We start from the raw sequence: 22,146 nt of genomic DNA, 5'->3' as shown, positions 1-22,146 counted from the left end.
TTTTGGCATTAGGGTAGTGATAGCTCACAAAATGAGTTGTGAAGTGTTCTCTCCTCTTCAGTTTTCTGAAAGAGTTTGTTCAGAAAATGCATTATTTCCTTCTTAAGTTTTCGGAGAATTCACCAGTGAAGCCATCTGGACCTGTAATTTTCTTTGTTGGAATTATTTAAACTACAAATTCAGTTTCTTTAATATATATGGAACTTTTCAGGTTACCCACTTTATCATCATTGAGCCTCATAGTTTCTATTTTTCAAGGGATTTGTCTATTTTATTTGAGTTGTTGAATTTTCATACAGTTCATAATAGTCATTATTCTTTTACTACTTGTAAAATCTCTAGTAATATAACTGCTTAATTCCTAAAATTGTTAATTTATTCCTTGTTCTCTTTTTTTTCCTGACCAATCTGGCTAGTGGTTTATTAGTTTTGTTACTTTCAGAGATCAACTTTTGATTTTATTGTTTCTATCAAGTTAATGTTTAATATTTCGTAGGTTCCACTCTAACTTTTATTCTTTCTTCTTCTTACTCTGAATTTGTTTTGCTAGTTTTTTTTAAAGTTGGAATCAAAGGTCATTGATTTGAGACCTTTTGATAGTTAATGTTAAAATTTTTCTTCCTGAGTATTGCTTTAGCTGTATTGCCCAAATTTGGTATGTTGTGTTTTAATTTTCATTCAATTTCTTTTACTTTCATATTTCTCTTTTGGCTTTTTCTACAACCAATGCACTATTTAGGAGTATTTTATTTAGCTTCCAGATAGTTGGGGGGCTTTTATAGAGATCTTTCTGTTGCCAATGTTTAATTTCATTGTGGTTCGATAATACTTTGTATGTTTTGAATCCTTTTAAATTTTTTAAGATTTATTTTATTACCCAGAATATGAACTATCTAGGTAAATGATCCTTGTGCACTTGAAAATAATGTGTTTTCATCTTCCTTTGGGTGGAGTGGTGTGCTTTAATTCAATTAGATTAAATTGGTTAGTAATGTCAGATCTTCTGTAGTCTTACTGAATTTCTGTCTAGTACTATTAGTTATCAAGACAGGGATATTAAACTCTAAGACTGTAATTATGTAACTGCAGATTTATCTATTTATTCTTATTGTTTTTTTGACATTGTAATTAGGTACATAAGTTTCAGATTTTTGTGTCTACTCCGTGAGTTGACCTCTTTATCATTATGACATTGACCTTCTTTATTTTTTTCTCCACAATATACCTTTTTCTAGTTTTAATATTGTCATTCCAACTTTTTTTTGATTAATGTTAGCCTGGCATATCTTTTTCCTTCTTTTACTTTTAACTTAATTGTGCCATTATTTAAAATTTGTTTCTTATAGGCACTGTTAGGTCTTGATTTTTTTTTATTCAGTTTTTATTCAGTCTGACACACTCTGTCTTTTAATTAGAAATTTTGCACCATATAGATTTATTGTAACTATCAATTTGGCTAAATTTAGGTCTTTCATTTTGCTATTTGTTTTCTTTTCTCCCAATCAATTCTTGGTTTCCATTTTCAGCCTTCATAAATTTACAAAATAATAATTTATCAAAGTGAAATTTACATAATAAAAATTAAGTTTTCATTATTAAGTGAACAGTTTAGAGACTCCCTGGTGGTCCTAATGGTCAAGACTCTGCACTTCCAGTAATTCTCTGGTGTCCAGTGGTTAGGGCTTCATGCTTCCACTGCAGGGAAATGGGTTCAATTCCTGATCAGGGAACTAAGATCCCACATGCCTTGTAATGTGGCTCCCCCTTCCCCTCCCCCAAAAAGAATAAAGTGAATAATTCAGTGGCATTTTGTACATTCACAGTGTTGTGCAACTATCACCTCTGTCTAGTTCTAAAAACATTTTCACCACTCAAAAGTAAAATCCTTTACCCACTGAGCATTTTCTCCCCATTGTCCTTTCCCTCCAGCTAACAGTGTGTGTTCTGTCTCTGTGGATTTATTTATTCTGGTTATTTCATGTAAGTGAAATCATACAGCATATGACCTTTTGTATCTGGCTTCTTTCACTTGGCGTAATGTTTTTAAGGTTCCTCCATGTTGTAATAGGTCTCAATTCTTCATTCTTTTTTATGATTGAGTAATATTCCTTTATATACACCATGTACACCATGTGTCCGACTCTTTGCAACCCCATGGACTGTAGCCTGCCAGGCTCATGGGGATTCTCCAGGCAAGAATACTGGAATGGGTTCCATGCCCTCCTTTAGGGTATTTTCCCAACCCAGGGATTGAACCCAGGTCTCCTGCATTGCAGGCAGATTCTTTACCAGCTGAGTTACCAGGGATATACCATCATAATTTGTTTATCCATTCATCCGTTGATGGACATTCAGGTTTTTTCTGCCCAAAAGGTGACTAGTGCTACTGTTATGGACATGGTTGTATATGTATTTGTTTGATGCTTTTTTTCAGTTCTTTGGGTATATACCTAGGAGGGTGCTTAACTTCTTGAGTATCCGTAGCAGTATTTGATCTAGGGCTAATCACTGGTAAGGCAAGATCTTTCTGGCTATTCTACTCAGTAGCTTGTTAATTGTGATGTTCCCTAGTCCGGCTAATGGGAAAGGCTTTGTGCTGTGTCTTTGTCAGTCTCTGTGCTGGATCTTTGGACATTCTTACCGCGCATCCTCTCTAGTGACTCTTTGCTCTCCCTTTGCTAGCTCCCCTACCAGCACGCACTGCTCAGCAGTCACCTTAATACTCGGTAAGGACTGTCTGCACGCAGATCTTTGGAGTTCTCTGAAACACTTTCCTCTTTGGTACTCTGTTCTGTGGCTTCAGGTTGCCTTGGTTTCTCAAATTCTCAACTCTGTCTCCTTAACTCAGAGTTGCCAGGCTTTGTTTAGGCTGTCCTTCCATTTACTGTGGCCTGGAAGCTGACATCAATAGTCTTGCTTTTTGGGTTTTTGTTTGTTTGTTTGTTTTGGTAGTCTCAGGCCAGAGGGTAAATCTGGTGGCTATTGCTGCATCTTTGCTGAAAATGAAAGTCTGAATGTCCTAAAAGCATTTTTGACAAATAAGTACTGTGCTTGGGATTGAAAGATTTATATTAATGCTATATTGAAAGAGCATGTAATCTGTTTGGAGAACTGGCTAGGTGAGCACAGAAATAGTTCAAGTTTATAAGTACTTGTTATGTTTTTCATGAAGTAGCTCTAATAACAAAAGACAATAAATATATGTCCTAGAAATATGAAGTAGCCACCTGCAATAACAGTATTTTTGAAGTCTTGTGTTATATCTCAGACACTCATTTGAATTTTACATTCTATTATATTTATTTGTTTTAATAGAAAATGTTTAAAATGACTTACTGAATAACGTTGATACTCTTAGAGTGTAAACATATCTGTCTTATGAAATTGCTGATTTTAGCTGCCATTAGTTTATAAGCTGTTGGAGAAGGAAATGGCGACCCACTCCAGTATTCTTGCCTGGAGAATCCCAGGGATGGAGGAGCCTGGGGGACTACAGTCCATGGGTCCTCAAAGAGTCAGACAACTGAGGGACTGAGCACTTTAAGCTGTTCGCATGCCATTCTCTGAAAGTTACTTTTTCATTAATTCAGTTAATTATTTCTAAAGCCACACTGTGGGCTTGGTATTGCTTGGTATTGCAATGAGGTAATTACAAATAGTGATACATGCTTGAAAGACAATAAAACAGGACACCTCAGCCTTTTGGTAGTTCTTAGTGTGAGTCTGAGGAGCTTACAAGCAGGTACAATGCTTCAGCTTCATTAAATAGATTTTATGACATTTACTTTGCAAAAGCTTATTTTTGTTAATACTTTTGTTTATACTTTGCTTCTTGATTGTGCCTTAATTGTAGTATTATAGTTTTGAAAATTGATGTCTAAGTAAGTGAACTCTTTATGACTTTTTTGCTTTTAGCCTGGCTCATTTATTGAGGAAAAAGTTTCATTATTTTACTGTACATTGTTACAGTGTTTTTTGTTTTCCATCTTAAAGTAACTATTAGTTTCAGTCTTTTGAGATTTTGCATATATATATATACATATATATATATATGATGTACATATATAATATCCCAACTTTAGTGATTTTATGGACTTTGTTTATATGTATGCTCAGCCATTGTCCTTTCTGATTGAAGAACTCTAAGTTTTAGAATGTTTACATACAGACTTCTTAATCTTGTGAGTTATTGTACTTTTTTTTTTTTAAGTGCTTTAACCTTCTCTTACCTATAAGGAATAAAATTGCGTGGCTTTCTAAAAATGTTCTCAATATGAATTTGTTGTACATAGTATGTATTTCCATTCCCTTTATACTCTTCTGTATTTAGACCTGTATCAGGGAATCATTTCTTTAGGAATAGGGAAGTAGGCTGCAACATGTAGTAGCTGGGACCTGCACTTTGATGCTAGAAAGAACTGGTTTGGAAAGTGGCACTTACTCTGAACATTGATCAGTTCACACTCTCTAAACCTCAGTTTTTACCTCTCTGAGATGAGGTTAATCTCTTCCTTGCAGCATTGTTTTAAAAATAAGAGCAAGTACCTTAGTATGGTTTTTTGGCTATAGTATTTGCTTAGTGAATGGCTGTTGCTACTAAAATCACGTTGTTACTGTTCTTCCAGGGTCTGTCTTTGTAACCACTGCATCTCCAGTGCCTCTCACAGTGCTCTCATCTGTTTTGTGTTCGATAAATGTTTGCTGAATGAATGTACCTTTTGGCTTTTGAAATTCTTGAGTAGTAAGATGATAACATTTCAGAAGACATAGTCCTCACTGTTCAAAACAAGATTCCTAAGAAAATGAAAGTGTTTTGTCTTCTAGAGTAAATAACAGACATTTTTTTCCTGCAGGGGCAGTGTGATAAAGTACAAAAGATAGTAAATCACTGTTTGAAGCTGAATGACTTTGAGTCACTTAAAACCTCTCTGAGCCTGAAGTTTAACCACCATACTCCCTACTTTATTTTTCTCTTAATCTCAGGAGAGGAAAGGCTGACTGATCTCTCTAGGTACTCTCCAGTCCTGAAAATCTATGATTCTTTGAAAACTGAGCTGTGTAAGTCAACAAAAACATCCTTATTTTCAAGCTCTAAGTAAAGAAGTTCTCAATATTGATTTTTATTTCCGATCTAAAGATTGACATTTTAGTAAAATATTTTCTTTATTTTTAAATTTTTTAAAACTTACTTTTTTTTAATTGACGGATAATTGCTTTACAGAATTTTGTTGTTTTCTGTCTTTAGTTTTTTGGTCCTAGTTTTTCTTTTTTGGCTTCTCTGAGGTTTGTTTGTTTTGTTTGTTTTTTGATAATTGCTATTTAGTTTTGAAATGTAGATGAGATACAAGTCTTTTTTTAAATCAAACTTTATTTCTTTTATTTTAAGTTGTAATGTGCTTAGATTTACTTCTAAATGTCTTTTCTCTCGACCTCAAATTTAGTTATTCAATAATAGTGAGTTATTTTGGTTGGGGTATAGTAGGAGTAGAAAATCCAAATGGAAGAGGTCAGGACTTGAGGGTTTTAAGTGAGAATGTAGCCTTGTAATATTTAAAGAAATTCAAGAGAAAGTGAGCCTGGGAGAATCATAACCAGAAAGCTGCAAATATTTGTGTGTATGAGGAACTTGGAGTTTACTTACTCAGTTATAGCAGCAATATTAAAAGTTACCTAAAACTTTTAGAACTCTAATTTATTCTGTGTTTGGGATTTGAGCAATTGTATTCACTTACTCTGAATCATAAGATGAGAATTGCAGTGAAGATATAGATGAAAAATTAGAAAGATGCTTCTAACATGTTGCAGATAATGAAAGCAAAACAAAGTTAAAAGCATCATAATGAAATTTTAGAGAAGGAGGGGATCTTGAAAAGTTTCTGGTAAACAGATGATGAACTAAATGTATTCTTACGACATTATTATAGACTGAAGGTTTAGGAAAATCAGTGCTAACTTTTTTTTAAAAAGAAGCTATCCAATTGCTTTATTTCTATAAATACAACATATTTATTAGGGTATTCATATGTTCAAAATAAGTATGCACCTGTGACACAATCATTATAAACAATGCCATAAGCCTAACCATGGCCTCCAGTAATTCACTCCTCTCCTCCCTCTTTTTTTGTATGTATAGGTATGATGAGAACATTTCACATAAGATCTCCCCCATATGCATTCTTTTCCTCCCAGCTTTATTGCCCCAGTGGCTCAGCTGTGAAGAATCCGCCTGCAACACACTAGGCGTAGGAGATGCGGGTTCCATCCCTGGGTTGGGAAGATCCCCTGAAGGAGGGCATGGCGACCCACTCACTCCAATATTCTTGCCTGGAGAATCCCGTAGACAGAGGAGCCTGGTGGGCCACAGTTCATAAGTTTGCAAGGAGTTGGACGCAGTTGAAACGGCTTAGCAGGCATGCACGTGCACACACAATTGACACATAACACTATGTAAGTTTAAGGTGTACAACATTGATACAATTTATATTGTATCAATTGATAAACATTGATATAACATTGATACAATGTACAATTGATACAATTTTGATACACATATATATATTGCAAAACCCATATGTTCTCTTTTAATCTTTACAAAAATCTATGTGGTAAATATCGTGGTAACATCTAATAACTAATTGTTGAATGTTCACTGTACACCAGGGATTGAGTTAATCAGCTTACCTGTACTGTGTCATTCAGTCTTCCCCAAATCCCAAGAGTAGACATTCATGTTATTCTTGTTTTAAGGATGGGAAAACTGAAGCTCAGATCAAACTGAGATCCCACTGTCTACAAAGCTAGGCCATAGTTAGAACCCAAGGCTTAAAGCTCCAGATCTCATATTTTTTTTTCCACTCTTTGATAAGGATACAAAATCAGTTATTTTTTTATGCTTTATTATAGTTTTTTTATATCAGGAAGCCAGGGCTATTTTAGAGGCTTTGAAGGAACTTAAAAGATCATTATTTCACATGATAGGAAATTCAGGTCCATAGATTGTCGATAATAATTTACCTGTTTATCCAGTTGATTTATAAATGGTAGTAATGTTCAAGCATTTAATATCAGCTTTTGCAATACTTTCAGTTTTTTGGCAGATTTAACTTTCCCATTATTTTTTTCCCTAATAGTTAAGCAAATGTGTATTTCTTGAAAATACAAACTCACAGTAAAGGAAGGAGGCCATAAAAGAAATAAAGATGCAAGAAAACAGTGTATTTTAATCAGATTTTATACTGAGTTTCAGTTGGACAAATGAGAGTTGATATATTGCTTTTGCTTCTGTTTTACTTTTATAAAAACAAAAAATCAGTATCCCTGTATTTGAAAAATTATCAGGTTCTCGCTTCCTAATAAATAAGTACATATTATTTCTGATAAAGTTTTTATTGTTTCTAATATTATACCCTTCCTTAAAACTTGTATATTCACTCTTAGATTGAGAATGTCATGTAGTGAGTTAATGCATTGTAGAAGGGACAGGAACTCTCACTGAAGGTAGAGTTGGGTTTTCTGGATCTAATGCCAGATACTCAGTTTGCAGTTTTTTTGCCTTAATTCCTCCCGTATTATCATGATAAAGAAATAGGTTTAACCTCTTTCAAATCTTACTTCAGTGGGAAAGATTTCATGTAATGAAATGTGGGAAAGGGATCTCGTGTAAAAATTTTATGACCAGAAGAATATATTTATTGCTGTTTCATTTAAAAAAATACCTTAGGGTTGAAACTTGGAAAACATTCTTACATAAACTAAATTACTACCATTAGTGTGAATGACACTGATTATTTGTTTTTAGTTGAAGGGAGACCCTGATGCTGGGAAAGATTGAAGGCAAAAGGAGAAGGGGGCAACAGAGATGAGATGGTTAGATAGCATTACCAACTCAGGGAACATGAATTGAAGCAAACTCTGGGAGATAGTAGAGGACAGAGGAGCCTGGCGTGCTGCAGTCCATGGGGTCACAAAGAGTTGGACACAACTTACCAACTGAACAACAACAACTAATAAAACTTGTTAAGGCTTCCCTGGTGACTCAGTGGTAAAGGATCTGCCTGCCAATGCAGGAGACGTGCGTTCAGTCCCTAGGTTGGGATGATCCCCTGGAGAAGGAGATGGCAACTTACCCCAGTATTCTTGCCTGGGAAATCCCACGGACAGAAGAGCCAGATGGGCTACAGTTCATGGGGTTGCAAAAGAGCCAGACACAATTCAGCGACTAAACAGTAACAACGTGTTACTAATTTCTCATTATAAAGGAGGATAATGCAAAAAAGCAAACTTTGATTCTTAAATGTGCAGAGATAGCACTGGGACTTTAAAGATGTGCTAGACTTCTTTAAAATGTGTTTTGCTGAGAGCTGACCGACATCCAGTTCTTTCTGAATATTTAGGACATGGTATTGATGTGGTGATTTGTAGAAAGCTTTGCTCATCTTCCTCAGTGTCCGGTCTGTTCTTACCCTACGCAATGAGTTCTTAATTTCAGACACTATTTTTCAGTTCTACAAGGTACATTTGGTGTTTTTATGGTGTAGTCCTCTTTTGAAATTCTTCATTTTCCCCCCATTTTGTCCATTTTCTACTATAATTGAACATACTAATCATAGTTAATTTAAATTCCTGTCAACTAACACCAGTACTTGCATTATCTCTGGATTTGTTTCTGTGGGTTTTTTCTTTGGATTATTGGACATATTTTCCTGGTTCTCAAAGTTTTTAATTTTATGTTAGATATTATAAATAGAGTGAAGTAGAACTTCCAGACGAAATCTTCAAAACCAAGGGTCCCATCGGTCCTCTTTTAGGCAGATCAGTTCAGTTCAGTCACTCAGTAGTGCTGACTCTTTGTGACCCCTGGACACCAGGCTTCCCTGTCCATCACCAACTCCCGGAACTTGTTACAAACTCCTGTGCATTGAGTCGGTGATGCCATCCAACCATCTCATCCTCTGTCGTCCCCTTCTCCTCCTGCCTTCAGTCTTTCCCAGCATCAGGGTCTTTTCTGATGAGTCATTCCCTCGCATTGGGTGGCCAAGGTATTGTAGTTTCAGTTTCAGCATCAGTCCTTCCAATGAATATTCAAGACTGATTTGATCTCCTTGTGTTCCAAGGGTCTCACAAAAGTCTTCTCCAACACCACAGTTCAAAAGCATCAATTCAGGCAGATAGGGTGAGGAGAAATGATCACTTTGATCTAATCAGAGATCGAGCTAGGTTGGACTGGTAAGTGATTCATCGTCAATACCTAGTTTTCTGTTTCTTGGTTATGGCCCTTCTAGACTTTTGATTGAGGCCTAGCAGGTCTTTGCCTCATTTCCTCAGAAAGTTGTATGTATCCTTTGGATATTTTGAGTTTAGATTTTATGCATGTTCAAGTGTTTTCAGGAGTATACCAATTTTGAGTTTGTTGCCGATCCTCCTCCCTCTAGCAGAATTTGTCTCCTAAGTACTGAGAGACTATGAGTAATCTTTTTCTGCCTGTTTGTCTTGGTCCCCCACCCTTCTATGCTACCCCAGAAGTCAGTAATGTCTTTTGGGAATGTCTCTTGCATTTTAGGGTACATCTAATTTCCAGTCCACTGAGCCAGGCTGTGCAATCTGTCAAAGCTCTCTTGATTTCCTCTTTCCTTAGTAAGAGTCCCACTGGTTGTGCCAAACCTAATCTTCGGCTGATTTCTCTAAACAACAAAGAAAGAAAATGGTTGGTACCTAATCATCAAATGATTTAGAAAGGGTGCTTTCCTTCTCTGGATTTTATTTCATCTAGGCCTTGTTGCTTCCCAGAATGTTCTGATGTTTTAAAAATAATGTGTGTGTGGTTTTTTTTTTTTTTTTTTGGTTTGTTTTTGTTATTTCTTCAATTTATCCATTTCAATTTTTGGTGGAAGTGTTGGCTTGATGTTCACATCCTACCCAGAAATGGAAGTCTCTAGTTACCTTGACTTTACATAAAGAATTGTGCTGTTCTTTGCATATTGGGAGGGAAAGAACAGTGTGATTATTATTATCTTGCTTTTTAACATTTTGTTTGAAATTTCTTCATATTTGGAATTAAAGAAATCATATTTTAAGGACATGGTATTCATTTTATGTTAGTGCCTTGAATGGAAGGATTTAAAATTGATTTCACTTAATTTAGATGCAAGTGAAAGTAGTTAATGTTTGCTGATCCCAGGTAGAAAGCATGTTTGGTTTGGAAATCTCAGTTTGAGTCTTATCATACATACCCTTATTGGTATGTGACCTTGGGCAAACCATTAACTTTTGTAAAATCTGTGTACTTAATCTGTAAAATAATGATATACCTCAATTCATGTTTAGTTGCACAAAGCAAGTTATAAACAAAAAATACATTTTGGATAAATCTCATTGAGACTTAAGAATAGAGTAGAATGAGTATTTCCTAGACCTCAGCTGGAGAAAATTTTAGTTTTAGATTAAGTTGGCTGTTCAAGGCCAATAGCTGAGTTAGTGGTTTAAAATACCTTGCATGTCATAGAGGTGTTATCCAACAAATTACAAATTCTTTACAAATTTGTAGCTTCATTGAATAATGGAGAGAGCATGTTACTGAAATCCTGGATGTTTCAAATCCCAGTTCCATCATTTCCTAGTGTGGCTTTAAGTTTCTTAACCCCACTAAGACACAGTTTTCATATGTAAAATAAAAGTTATACAAGCTGCCTTCTAGGTTTATTGTGAAGATTGATTGAGATAACAGGAAAAACAGTTAACATGGGGTCAGATCCAAAGTGAGGATCACCAGATATGATTCCTTACTCCTTTGTTTCTCCAATTGTCATTATAATCAATTAGCAGTATTTTTCCCCCTGCCTGCTGTGAAGTAATTCTTCCTTGTGAAGTCATACAGTTTTTTAAAATCTCTGATAGTAATATGTTTGACTATTATATAGTCATATTATATATATATATTATATATACAAGCTATATATATATTAGCTTAGTGAAATTCATTTGTCTTATGAACAATTTTTCTAATTTTCTTCTGTCGTTTGAAACTCAGTTTTAGCTTTCTGAGATGTTATCAGTATTTTCTGAAAAGTTATCGGAGACTTGTGGATAGCCCTTTAAATTTGTGTGCAAAATTTTTATATATAGGTGCATAAATGCCTTTTTCGTCAAATCCCATAGTAGTCAGGGTAACCTTAAGAAGTCAAGAACCACTAGCCTAGTCATAAACTCTTGATTAAATTGTGCTTAAAATTAATATTTGTAGGTCACTGCTCAGTACTAAGTTAAAGGGAATTTTTTGTATACAAAATATTTGCAGTTGTTTAGCTTATCTTCATCTGAAAATAGTATTTTTAACAAACAGTATGAAAACGATTTTTTTTAATATATTTTGGTGGATATTTAGCTTCTCTAGATTACATAAAAGTTAATATTCACAAATTATATTTCTCTTTACATACCATACTTTTTATTTATTATGGTTTTGAAACTTTTTATTTTGTATTGGGGTTTAGCCAGCTAACAGTGTTACGATAGTTTCAGGTGGACAGCAAAGGGACTCCACCATATATATATATATATATATATATATAAAAACCATGTATCCGTTCTCCCCAAAACTCCCTCCCCTCCCATGTGTTTAACATAACGTTAAACAGAATTCCATGTGCTTTACAGTGGATCCTTGTGGGTTATCCATTTTAAATATGGCAGTGTGTATATGTCAATCCTAAACTCCCTGTTACTTCCTCTATCCTTACTCCCCCTCCCCGCAGCCGTAAGTTCTTTCTCTAAGTCTGAATGTTCACATAAATTTTTTTGAACTATTTTTCAAGTCTTTATTGAATTTTTTTACAATATTGTTATGTTTTGGTTTTCTGGCTGAGAGGCTTGTGGGATACTAGCTCCCTGACCAGGGATTGAACCCACAACACCTGGATTGGAAGGTGAAGTCTTAGCACTGGACCACCAGGGAGTTCCTCCTCACATAAAATTTTTAAAAGGGGCATTTAAGTACAGGAAGGGACGTTTTCGAGGAATTTAATCATATTCTAGCTTGTCTTTTGGTGAATCTAGATTTTTCATGTATTACAGTACTGAGATATGCCATTTAATTTTCTGTATATTATTGCAATATAAAATTTATATTAATCCAGGACAGAGATAAATCAAGTAACTTTCTCTTAAGATAATTCATTTAAAATTTTGCATGCTTGCTTTCTAATGACTTATAACTAATAACATTTTTGTTTCACTTATTTTAATGATTTGAATTTGCACAGATGTCAAAAGATAAGTATAGTTCTTATTTGAAAAATACTTGAAAAATTAAAAAATTATGAATACATTCAAAGCATTATTCTAGTTAAAGCTTAATTAATGCATTATAAACTTAGGAGTTTAAAATTTGTTTTAAATAAGAAATTGAACATTTAAAATTGCACTCTGAGCTCTGTGATATGAATAAATCCTATTCAAAAAGCTTTAATTTTAAGTTTAAATAGTTGAACTTTTATAAATAGTTATTAGTGAGCTACTCATACATTTTGTTAAATATTTTAGCATCTTATATTCTAAAGACTGATAAAAATGCTCTTTCTTTGGGGAAAATTCAGAGGAATTTTGTTACAGCTTCCACATTTAACATTTTTCCTTTGGTTTTAAGTACTTAAAAATCCATGAGGTTTCTATTGATCTTAGCAAGTTCTAGAAAACCAGTTCTTTGAAAAAAACATTTTTTCAAAGGATTGTGAGTCAGTGAATAATTGGTAATGAATATACTGTTATGGAAGAGTGGTAACAGTGGTAACAAAATGGGGGAGTAATACAGGGAAAACTTTCTAAATGATTTGCTGTCCTGAAAGACTTATTTATCTCTAATAGTGCATAGTTCATTTATGAGGAATAATAACATATTCATTAGTAAGTATAATATTTAGAAAAATTACAAAAATGTTTCTTCTCATATAAACCAAATTTGAATTTTCAGAGAATCCTAATTTTCAATTGCAGTAGCTTACTATATCTGGGTGTTTCATATGTATTTTTCTATTGTAAGCTTACTTTGATTGCTTCTTTGGAAATTGATAGGGATTTATCAACCTAATATTAATTGTTGATCAGTTGTTATTTAATTAGCCTTTTTGTGAATTATCCAGGCTGTTTACCTCTTTTGCATTTTTCATGGTTGATTTACTTCCACAATTCTACCAAAAATTTAAAAGGAACCAAATAGAAGCCAAAATTTCTATCCTTCTATTATTATTACTTGTTATTCAAGTTAAGTCTGTTTAATAAGTCCATTTATAACGGAAATGATGTTTTTTAGTTTGTTATTTTTTACTTTAAAGTTGCAGAATGGTTATATTAGAATTAGTTCACCAGTGAGAAAAATACAGTTAGCAAAGTGTTGAAATGAGGAAATGTGTGAAAAAAAAGTAAAGAGAGCTTTGTGAGGAGGGAGGGGGTTCAGAGCCCAAATGCTTAGAGCGGTCCTTTTTCCAACCAAGTTAGTTGACATGATGTTATTTTCATAAAAACCTTGTTTTGATGACATGGTGTGGATTGGTGGTCTTGGTCCTTTTAACTAAGGGTAAAACTCCACGATGAAATTAGCTTTCTTGTTGATCATCTTTTGCAGGACTGAGGACTCGTTGGTTAGGAACCGCTAACCTGTCCTCTAGCCTGCAGGGTGCGAGCACTGGAAAGGATTAGGCCCACTGTGGGGAAGCCGGCACTGAAGCCCGCTCTGCCCTTTCCCCCGTCCTTTCAGTTAGATGAAGGCTGTCGGTTCCCAGGACTGTCAGTCTGGTGCTTTTCACAGCACCACACTCTTTTAAGAAAACTGATTATTTTTAGATCCACTGGCCTAGAACACTGAAAGATTTTTTTTTTTTTTTAGTATTTTCTGTTGATAGACCCTATACATACTGTTTTTTTCTGAGGCATATTAGTTTCCTTTAATTTATGTAGATTTGGTGATCGATAGAAATACTTTAAAAAATCAAGGACAGGTTTTTATATGGTTAAGTTTGTTTGCTCCGTCATAATTATAGAGTTTGGCAGTGTTTAATCTTACATTTTGTTATAAATAGTTATCTGACAACCCTGTGGACATAAACTCTTCACTTTTATTTCTAGAGTACTCAGTAATAAGGTACTTTCTTCTCACCTTTAAAGGCTTTTAAATAGATTTTTATAAATGCTAGTGTCATTTTTTAAACTCTCTGCCAAATTGGTGTTGTACTTAATTGTGAAAATATATTTTGATTTTGTTAACTGAAAATAATTGCAAAGTATTAAACATTCTCAGTAGTTAAAGCTTCCCCCCCCCCCATTTAATTTGAGCTTTTGTTGTTACTAGCAAATAATTTGTGGCACAGTTTCTTTTTTTTTTTTAATGACTGCTACAATCTATATACTTGTCATCTTAGTGTGCTAGAAATGTTCCACTCAGATCAAGAGTTCCTTTCTGGTTTTGTATGTTCTCACCTGCTCCTCACTGTAAATCATTGAGATGTCAAGTGCAGTGATTAATTAAGCTGCACGTGCATGTGCTTTTTTTTTCACCTGTCAAGCAGGAAAGAAGTCTCATATCAATAGCAAGATTAGATGCTGCAGATTCAGAGCTATTACTCCAGACTGTCAAGTGTATAAAAATATTTTATATTTAGATGCTTATTTGGAATATGGCATGCCACCATTTGTTTGGTTTAGAATTCTTAAATTTTGTAAGATACATAAAATCCTGTCATTAAACTTCCAGTTAGAAGCAAAGGATAAATTTGGCATTTCTACATAAATATTTTGGAATTTAAGGTTCATACTTTATACTTGTCTTTTATTCACATATGGGTAGTTGATTTGAGTTATTTAAAGTAAATATTTTAAGTTTCTAAATTGATGTGTGTTTGTGTGTATGTATCATATACACCATGAGATCCATTCATAATGTTTGTTCTTGTTATAGTATGGGTTTAAATTTGTGATGAATGATTGTGGAAACTACACTTTTTTTTCTGTGTGTAATGAGTATTTGCAGAATGTAATGTTAAACTTTTAATTTTTATATATTAATATGAAACAACAGACTTGAAAGCTTGTTCTCCTCACTCTAATTCTTTCATACCCCCTGCCCCCTTTTTAAACATCAGCAAAAGTAAAACCTCAAATTGTATAGTAATCTTAATCTATTATTAAAAGGTCCTAGAAAGGAAGATTACAAGGTAGATTCAGGTTTTGAATCGGTTTTGCCATTGGTTTAGCAGCGGGTGGGCAGGCAGATGCCTGCTCAGAGTAGAACCTATTGCCATTTTTCACCATTGATAGAGTAGCCTTTCAGAGTCAATGAGCTCTGTCAATGTGAGCTTGTCAAGGCTACAACTTCATAGACCTGAGAGGCGGTTTGAGAGGTCAGCCCTTTTCAGGTTCGCTGTGATGCAAATGAACTTTAATGCTTAAACAACTATTGGAATTTTTATGTCTGCTCCTTGTTCTTTTTTCTTCACAAAGTCATTGACGAGACATTCAGTGCTTTTTAAATTGGAAGTTGCATTGTGCTAAAGACCTAGTACAGATTTACGGAGGGCTGAAAGCAGTTAGATCATGTTCTTTTCATGGTGCGATTAGAATCAAATCGATTTCCCTACAGCCTTCAGCATTCAGATGGCAATTTTAACAAAGCTTGGGGGCTAGACAAGGGACAAAACGACTGAACTGAATGTTAATTACACTCTGCAGCCTTATTTTCTTTTGATTTGGGGCTGACTGGCAACTAAATTAACAAAAAGTGTGACCATAACTGCTGCCCTATTTTCATTTAAAAGGAGAGCTGCCTCTAAAAGGCTATCTTTACAAAGAAACAAGTGAGGTCTGCTGATCATTGTTAACAAGGGCACTTTTTTTCCTTTAAAATTCTTGCCAAAAAAACTGTTCAAAAAAGTAATGTAATAAATTAGTCATTGGCATATTATTACCCAGGGAGTTAGCTGAGTTTCTGATTTTTATGACATAAGCTTGGAAAATGTAAGGCAGTAAGTGGTAGTTATGAATTATAATTGGCACCTCTGTGACTGTGGTGTGTCTTTAGCATGTTCCACATGCTAAAAGGTAATATGGTAACTAGATTACAGTAGATACTTTAAATAGATATTAACCGTTTTATTATGTAACATTAGAGTATTCAAACTCAGCTTGACCATAACAGTTTTCCACCTCGCTCATCCTTGTTTGATAGGCAGATTTTCATATTTGATGCTTAGTACTTATGTGGTTGTGCCACATTGATGGAGCTGGATGCTGCTTTCCTTTCCTGGCAAGGACGCCGCAGCTGCCGCAAGTTGCGTTTGTTCTTGCGGCAGCGCTGTCCTGTTTGCACCTGCAGCTCTGTCAGTCTCATCCTGGCACCTGGCGCCGTGGATTGTCCTCCTCTTCACTCCTCCTCAAGCAAGGAACAGTTCATGCTGCATAGTGGGTGCTGCGAAGATCAAGTGACCTTCAGTGTAAATTTCCTAGTTGTTCCTTTAACAGTAGTGTTGAATAAAGTTTGATTTTCAAATAAAACCAATTTAATTTGAAAACCAACAAAAGTGGTTGGATTAAATGCAGTTTTGCCTCTGAAAATCTTTGTGGAATAATAAATAAGCTTAGCTTTTAAATTTGGACATTATTTTTAAGTATGATATAAAAATTAGTTTGATTTGACACAGATTGATATTTTTTATTAACTTTTAATCATTTCCTTCTTTAATTTAGACTAAAGACCCTTTTCATTTTGTTAATGTATAAATAGCTTTGTTTTAAAATATGTATTAAGGTATTCTTATTACTACTAAATATTACAGAAATATTTTTGAAAGCAATGGGGATTTCAATTTGTATTTTTTGCTGGATAACATTAGCTTTTTAGACTTAAATAAATCAGAGACTAGTAAGTTTGAAACAGTTAAAAAATACAGTGCTGAAAACCAAAACCATATCTTTATCAAAACAGTACTATTTCTGTTCAGGCTACTGTTTAGTGCTAGAATGTTACTAGTGTTAGAGACCACTCTAAACTCAGCCACTGTCTTATACCTCTTTCCTTTTCACACAAAAAACAGCTGCAAAACCAAGTTTTTCTAAAACCAGTCAAGAGTAAACTTTTTTCTCATTTGTCTTCTAGACACGAAGATCGATTGAGAAGTTATTAGAATGGGAAAACAATAGGTTATACCACAAGGTGAGTACCACAGGGAGCAGCTTCGTACTGTTGGGGTCTGAACTGCACAGTATGGAAACAGATGCTTTTGTTGAACTAAAAATATGAAAGATGGACAAATGGGTTAGTCTGTGTGCTGCAATAAAATAGAGCTCATTTTTCTTCTTTTACTCTCCTACTTGTCTAGCTGTGCTTGCACTGGAGACTGAGCAAAAGGAAATGTGAAACGAATAACATGATGGAATATGTAAGTTAAAGGGCTGTTTTGTGAGTTTCTCTATTAAATGATCATTTATTTTGCTTCTGATCTTATTCTTTCCATGATTATTAATCAGCAAAGGTGTCAGAAGCTTAATCTCCTGAGTGCAAGGATTTTCTACGGTTCACAGATGCATGGTTTCATGTGCAAGACTGATTTATAAAGTTATGAATGACTTGAAAACAAGGCTTCACTGTGTTCTGAAAAATAATAAATTAATTGCCAAGATAAAATAGGCTGAACATGTGTTGATGGAGTGTGAAATTTTAGATGCTGTATAAAGAATAACCACAACTTTGGTTACGCAGCAAGTCAGATATGGCTTTATATAATGCTAATCAGGTTTCCAAGTATGGAAGAAAACCTTTCAGCCAAGCCGCTGGAGCTTAAGAAACCTTTAGCCTTTATAGATTCTAACTGCCCATACCTCAGTGGCCTTTAAAGAATCTTTCAAAGTGTTGTTGGAATATTATTCTGTAAAAATTATCTTAAAAGTAAACAGGAGATAAGATGTTGCTCACCCTGTGTTTATTCTTTAAAAGATATCTAATGGGTATGTGTATACAGTGAATTTTAGAGCTTAGAATGGGATTTAATTTACCAACTACTTGATTTACTTGAAAATTTTTTCTCAGTTTGAGAAGTTCAGAATACTATAGAAAAAGTATGAATCTTTATTCTCCTTTGAGCCTGGGTGTTTTATGTTAAATATGAAAAGATTAATATATGAAAAGAAGAAGATCTGAGCACAGAGTTAAGTATCTAGCACATCATTTCTGACAGATTTTGTCTATTCTTTGACATAGTATAGCCATCATAGGTAGCATGTGTGTGTGTGTGTGTGTGTGTATAAAAGATTAATGAAAACAGTGCCTGGATACTGGAAATAGTTGGAAATTATCATAAAATCATTTTTCTCTATAGCATTTTCTCTTTCTTTTCGTTATCACACAATCAAATACCATTTCTAGCCTTGAACATAAAAGATGTCTTTAAAATGTCTTTTTTCATAGAATAGCTCTATTCAGTGAACTAAATAATGTATTTATCATTATCTATTATATCAAACATGTTAATTTATGATGGTAAAAAGGCACTTGATACTTTTGTATAATAATAAAAGCACATTCAAATAACTTGGTTTTGAGATTGACCTATGAAAATACTAGGCTTGTATTTTCATCATAGATGAAAACTCACTGGTGAGAGAGTTTATGTATTTTGTGAGAAGGGATGGATATGTAAGTGATTTAAAGGATTTTGTGAAAAAACATTTGCTATATTTACAAACCCAAACACTCAGCTTATTAATAAAGTAGAGGCTTTTACTTATTTATTTAGCACACTTCTAAATTTACTTTGGAAAGCAAAACATAAAAGTATCCCCAATACTATTATTTCCAGGTAGAACTATAAGATCATTCATTCATAAAATATGCTCATTCTATTTAATGTTTATTTTTATGATGTTCTAGTATTATTTAAAATAATTTAACCTTCCAAAACATTCTGAGCTTATGTGCTCTGTAAAATATGTGCTCTTACTGCTCTGTTAAACTGTCGTTAATTTTTAGATAAACACTTTTGTACTAAAGCCATTATATTTTCTTACCATCATAAAAGGTATCTAGAAGAATAGTTTTTAAAAAACTTAAAAATTATTTTAAAATGTATTTCTCTTCAGTTTTCTTAGCGTGTGTGTGTGTTTGTATGTGTATTTATGACAGTTGAGTGGAGTAAAAACAATTTTAAAAACTCCCTAAAAATAGTTTTGCAAAGTTAAGATAGAAATAATCTGTATATCTGTTTGACTTCACATTTTCTTCAATTTACAGAAATTTCATTTGTTAGTTAAAGGGAAATATTTCTCCTTGATTATGTTTTCAATATTGGTGTAAATCTATGAAATATACCAAATTTTCTTTTACTCAGATATGGCAGAAGAAATGAGAGAAATGGTTAACTTCTTTGTATGGCTTCTGAAGGGAAAAAGTTTGTAGGATATATTCTTTTAAAACTAGTAATAATTTAGATAGTTAAAGATATCTTTTACTATTCATTGTGCAATATATACTGGAAAATATAATTTAGTCATCAAATTTTAGAACTACAAAGAATCTTGCCATCTCTCCAGTCCTTTCATTTTATAGGTGAAGAAACTGAGAAACAGAGGGCTCTAGCTCAAATACAGAAGCTGGGTAGGAAGCTAGTGAACATTGTATAGGCAAATAACAGGTCAGGAGAGCAGCACAGGGGCACCGAATAATGAGTCAGCTAGGGGAGGAGTATACTGGAGCAACGTATAGAAATACCTTCTTTATTGAGACAGGCCAAAAATCAGGAGAACTAAAGAGTGAAAATGAAGATTTGTGGCTCAGATGGTTAAATGTAGAAAAGTATCCAAACCTAGAGGTCATATCAAGACAGTTTCTAAAAAGACAGGAGTTCCTCAAACTGGAGACTGTTCAAATTGAATAATTTTTTGTTTAGCATCCATTCCATACAGAGTTCAAACAGGGAAAATTGATTATAATTTAAGACAGTTCCAAGTTTGGAATAAAAATTAGCTCTGGTCAACTTGTGTCTTTCTGTGTTACTGTGTTATGTTTTTTGATTGATTTTCATTTAGTTTCCTAGTAAAAAGTCCTTTGGAACAGATATTAACCTTTAATTTTGCTAGCCTAACCTTTAATTCTGCTAACCTAAAAAGAAAAGAATGTTCTTAAAAAATTAAGAGAGAGAGGACCAACACTTTGTCTAGAGATAACATGTCCTGGTACAGTAAAATGAGAACAGCTCTAGAACCTAAAGACCCGTGGAACTGGGCTGTAAATAAAAGGGAGAAAGCCTGTGGAGCTGAATATTAGGGTCAGCTGCAGCCACCATAGGGGAGTAGAAAGGTCAAGGCTTTGGAGTTAAGACAGTCTTTTGTTCATATACTAACTCCATAATCTATGGTGTTATACTTCTCAAATCATCAGGTTTCTCATCTGTAAAGTGAGTATGATAATACTTGCCTCATAGAGAATTGTCGGGATTAAATAGATGCATGTAGTATGAAATACTTGGTATGTAGTTAGCTTTCAGTAAATGCTAGCTCTCTCTTCTCATTCATTCATGCATGCGTTCTCCTCTTTGTCAGAGGCACTATAAAAATTGTTTTAAGTGATGAAATATAACTGAAGTATTTTTAAGATAAAATTTTAAAGAAATCCTTTTAAAACTTGTTTTCTCCTTCTACAGGTCATCCTCATAGAATTTTTACCAAAGACACCGATTTTTCGACCAGATTAGCATTTACTTTATTTATAGAGACTTTCCAAGTATGTTGTCTTTCCAATGGTGCCTTGCTTGGTGCTCTCCTGGTGGTGACATAACATTGGTTCTACAGAATCGTGTGGTGTTTTTTTCTTTTTTTTTTTTTAAATAACCGCATGTTCTAAGTGTGCATTTTTGTCAAACTTTGCAACAGTTATTTCATACAGATGTTTAATACTTAAGTTATTGTGCTCTTTTCTGTTATGTATTCTGAATTTCAAGGATTACTTTTTTGTATTATCAAAAAAAAAATACATTTGAACTTAGCATAAAAAGTGGCCAGCTTTTTTATTTTACCACCAAGGTATACACAGTCCTTTATTTATTAATTCCTTAATATAGAAAAAGACCTTTGTAAGGCTCTACTTATCTATCATTCTAGCAAGCACACTCTGTATTATTTCTCTTGCTTTTTAAATTTATTGTCATTATTTTAAAATAGTGTTTTCTTTCATAGCTTTTTGAACCATAACATATTCCTTCTCATACAATTCCTAATGCTATGTTTACAGCAGAAATATCTGTAACATTATAAAGACCTGTCAAAAAGTTTTGAAAGTATTTCTGTCTTCAAAAGTCATAAGGCAGGATTAAATTATTTTCATTAGAATAGACAAATCAGTGAATGATATGCATGCATCTAATGTTTACTAGAGCTCAGGATCACAAAACATAGTAGCATTACAATCTGTATATTTTTGATCAAGGTGTATTAATAATGGCCTTATTTGGGTTATTTTTTATTGTTTTATCAAATCTTATGTACAAAAGTATAGGAATACTAGAAATATTCTTTTAAAAAATTTCTAAGGAAAATATCTCCCAATCTAACAGCAATTGTAGAATGCATATGTGCTTCTGAAAAGTTTTTGAAAGAAAACAAACATTATAGAATTAAACTCGTGTTTAATATCCCATTGATATTTAAAACAGATTATTACTAAGAAATGGAGGGCATATCTAGTACTGTTTTAATCCACTAGTTTGCTTTCAGTCCAGTTATGTATGCTTTTTTGATTAAGAGTATGATACACAAGTTTGAGTCAGATCAGTTTGTTTCTTTAAAATATGTACAGGCATACTTTTTTGTTTTCCTCCTCCTTTTGGTTGTACATATCTCCATGCATTTAAAAACTTTCTAAATTTCTGAATGGCCTATGTGTAAATTTTTGTTTTTATAAACCTTGAAATTATACAAATTTTGTGTGTGTATACAACATGTTCCATACAACTGTGGTATCGAGCAATAATGTGAATAACTTTTGAAATTATATAAACTATGCTTAATTTGTATTAAGAATTGGTACCACTATATAATACTTTTTTCCTTGTATTAGATCTTTTAAATACCAGTTTCATTAATTTATATACCTGTATTTTTTAAAACTATTTCTTT

General features: G+C 33.6%; 1 protein-coding gene across 1 annotated transcript in view; it reads left to right on the top strand.

Annotated features, from left to right (window-relative positions):
- The window catches only part of CHIC2 (cysteine rich hydrophobic domain 2), a 54,961-nt gene extending 33,016 nt beyond the window's left edge, over positions 1-21,945 (top strand). The window contains exons 4-6 of the mRNA XM_043447613.1: positions 17,138-17,194; positions 17,361-17,420; positions 20,676-21,945. Coding sequence (XP_043303548.1) covers positions 17,138-17,194; positions 17,361-17,420; positions 20,676-20,726 — 168 coding nt within the window. The 3' untranslated portion in view covers positions 20,727-21,945. The remainder of the gene's footprint in view (positions 1-17,137; positions 17,195-17,360; positions 17,421-20,675) is intronic.
- Positions 21,946-22,146: the final 201 nt, after the last annotated feature.

Source organism: Cervus canadensis, chromosome 26 (assembly GCF_019320065.1).
Source record: "Cervus canadensis isolate Bull #8, Minnesota chromosome 26, ASM1932006v1, whole genome shotgun sequence".
In the NCBI taxonomy this organism is placed as follows: domain Eukaryota; kingdom Metazoa; phylum Chordata; class Mammalia; order Artiodactyla; family Cervidae; genus Cervus; species Cervus canadensis.
Note: the sequence above shows the minus strand (reverse complement) of the source record. Positions and strands in the feature narration are given on the sequence as shown.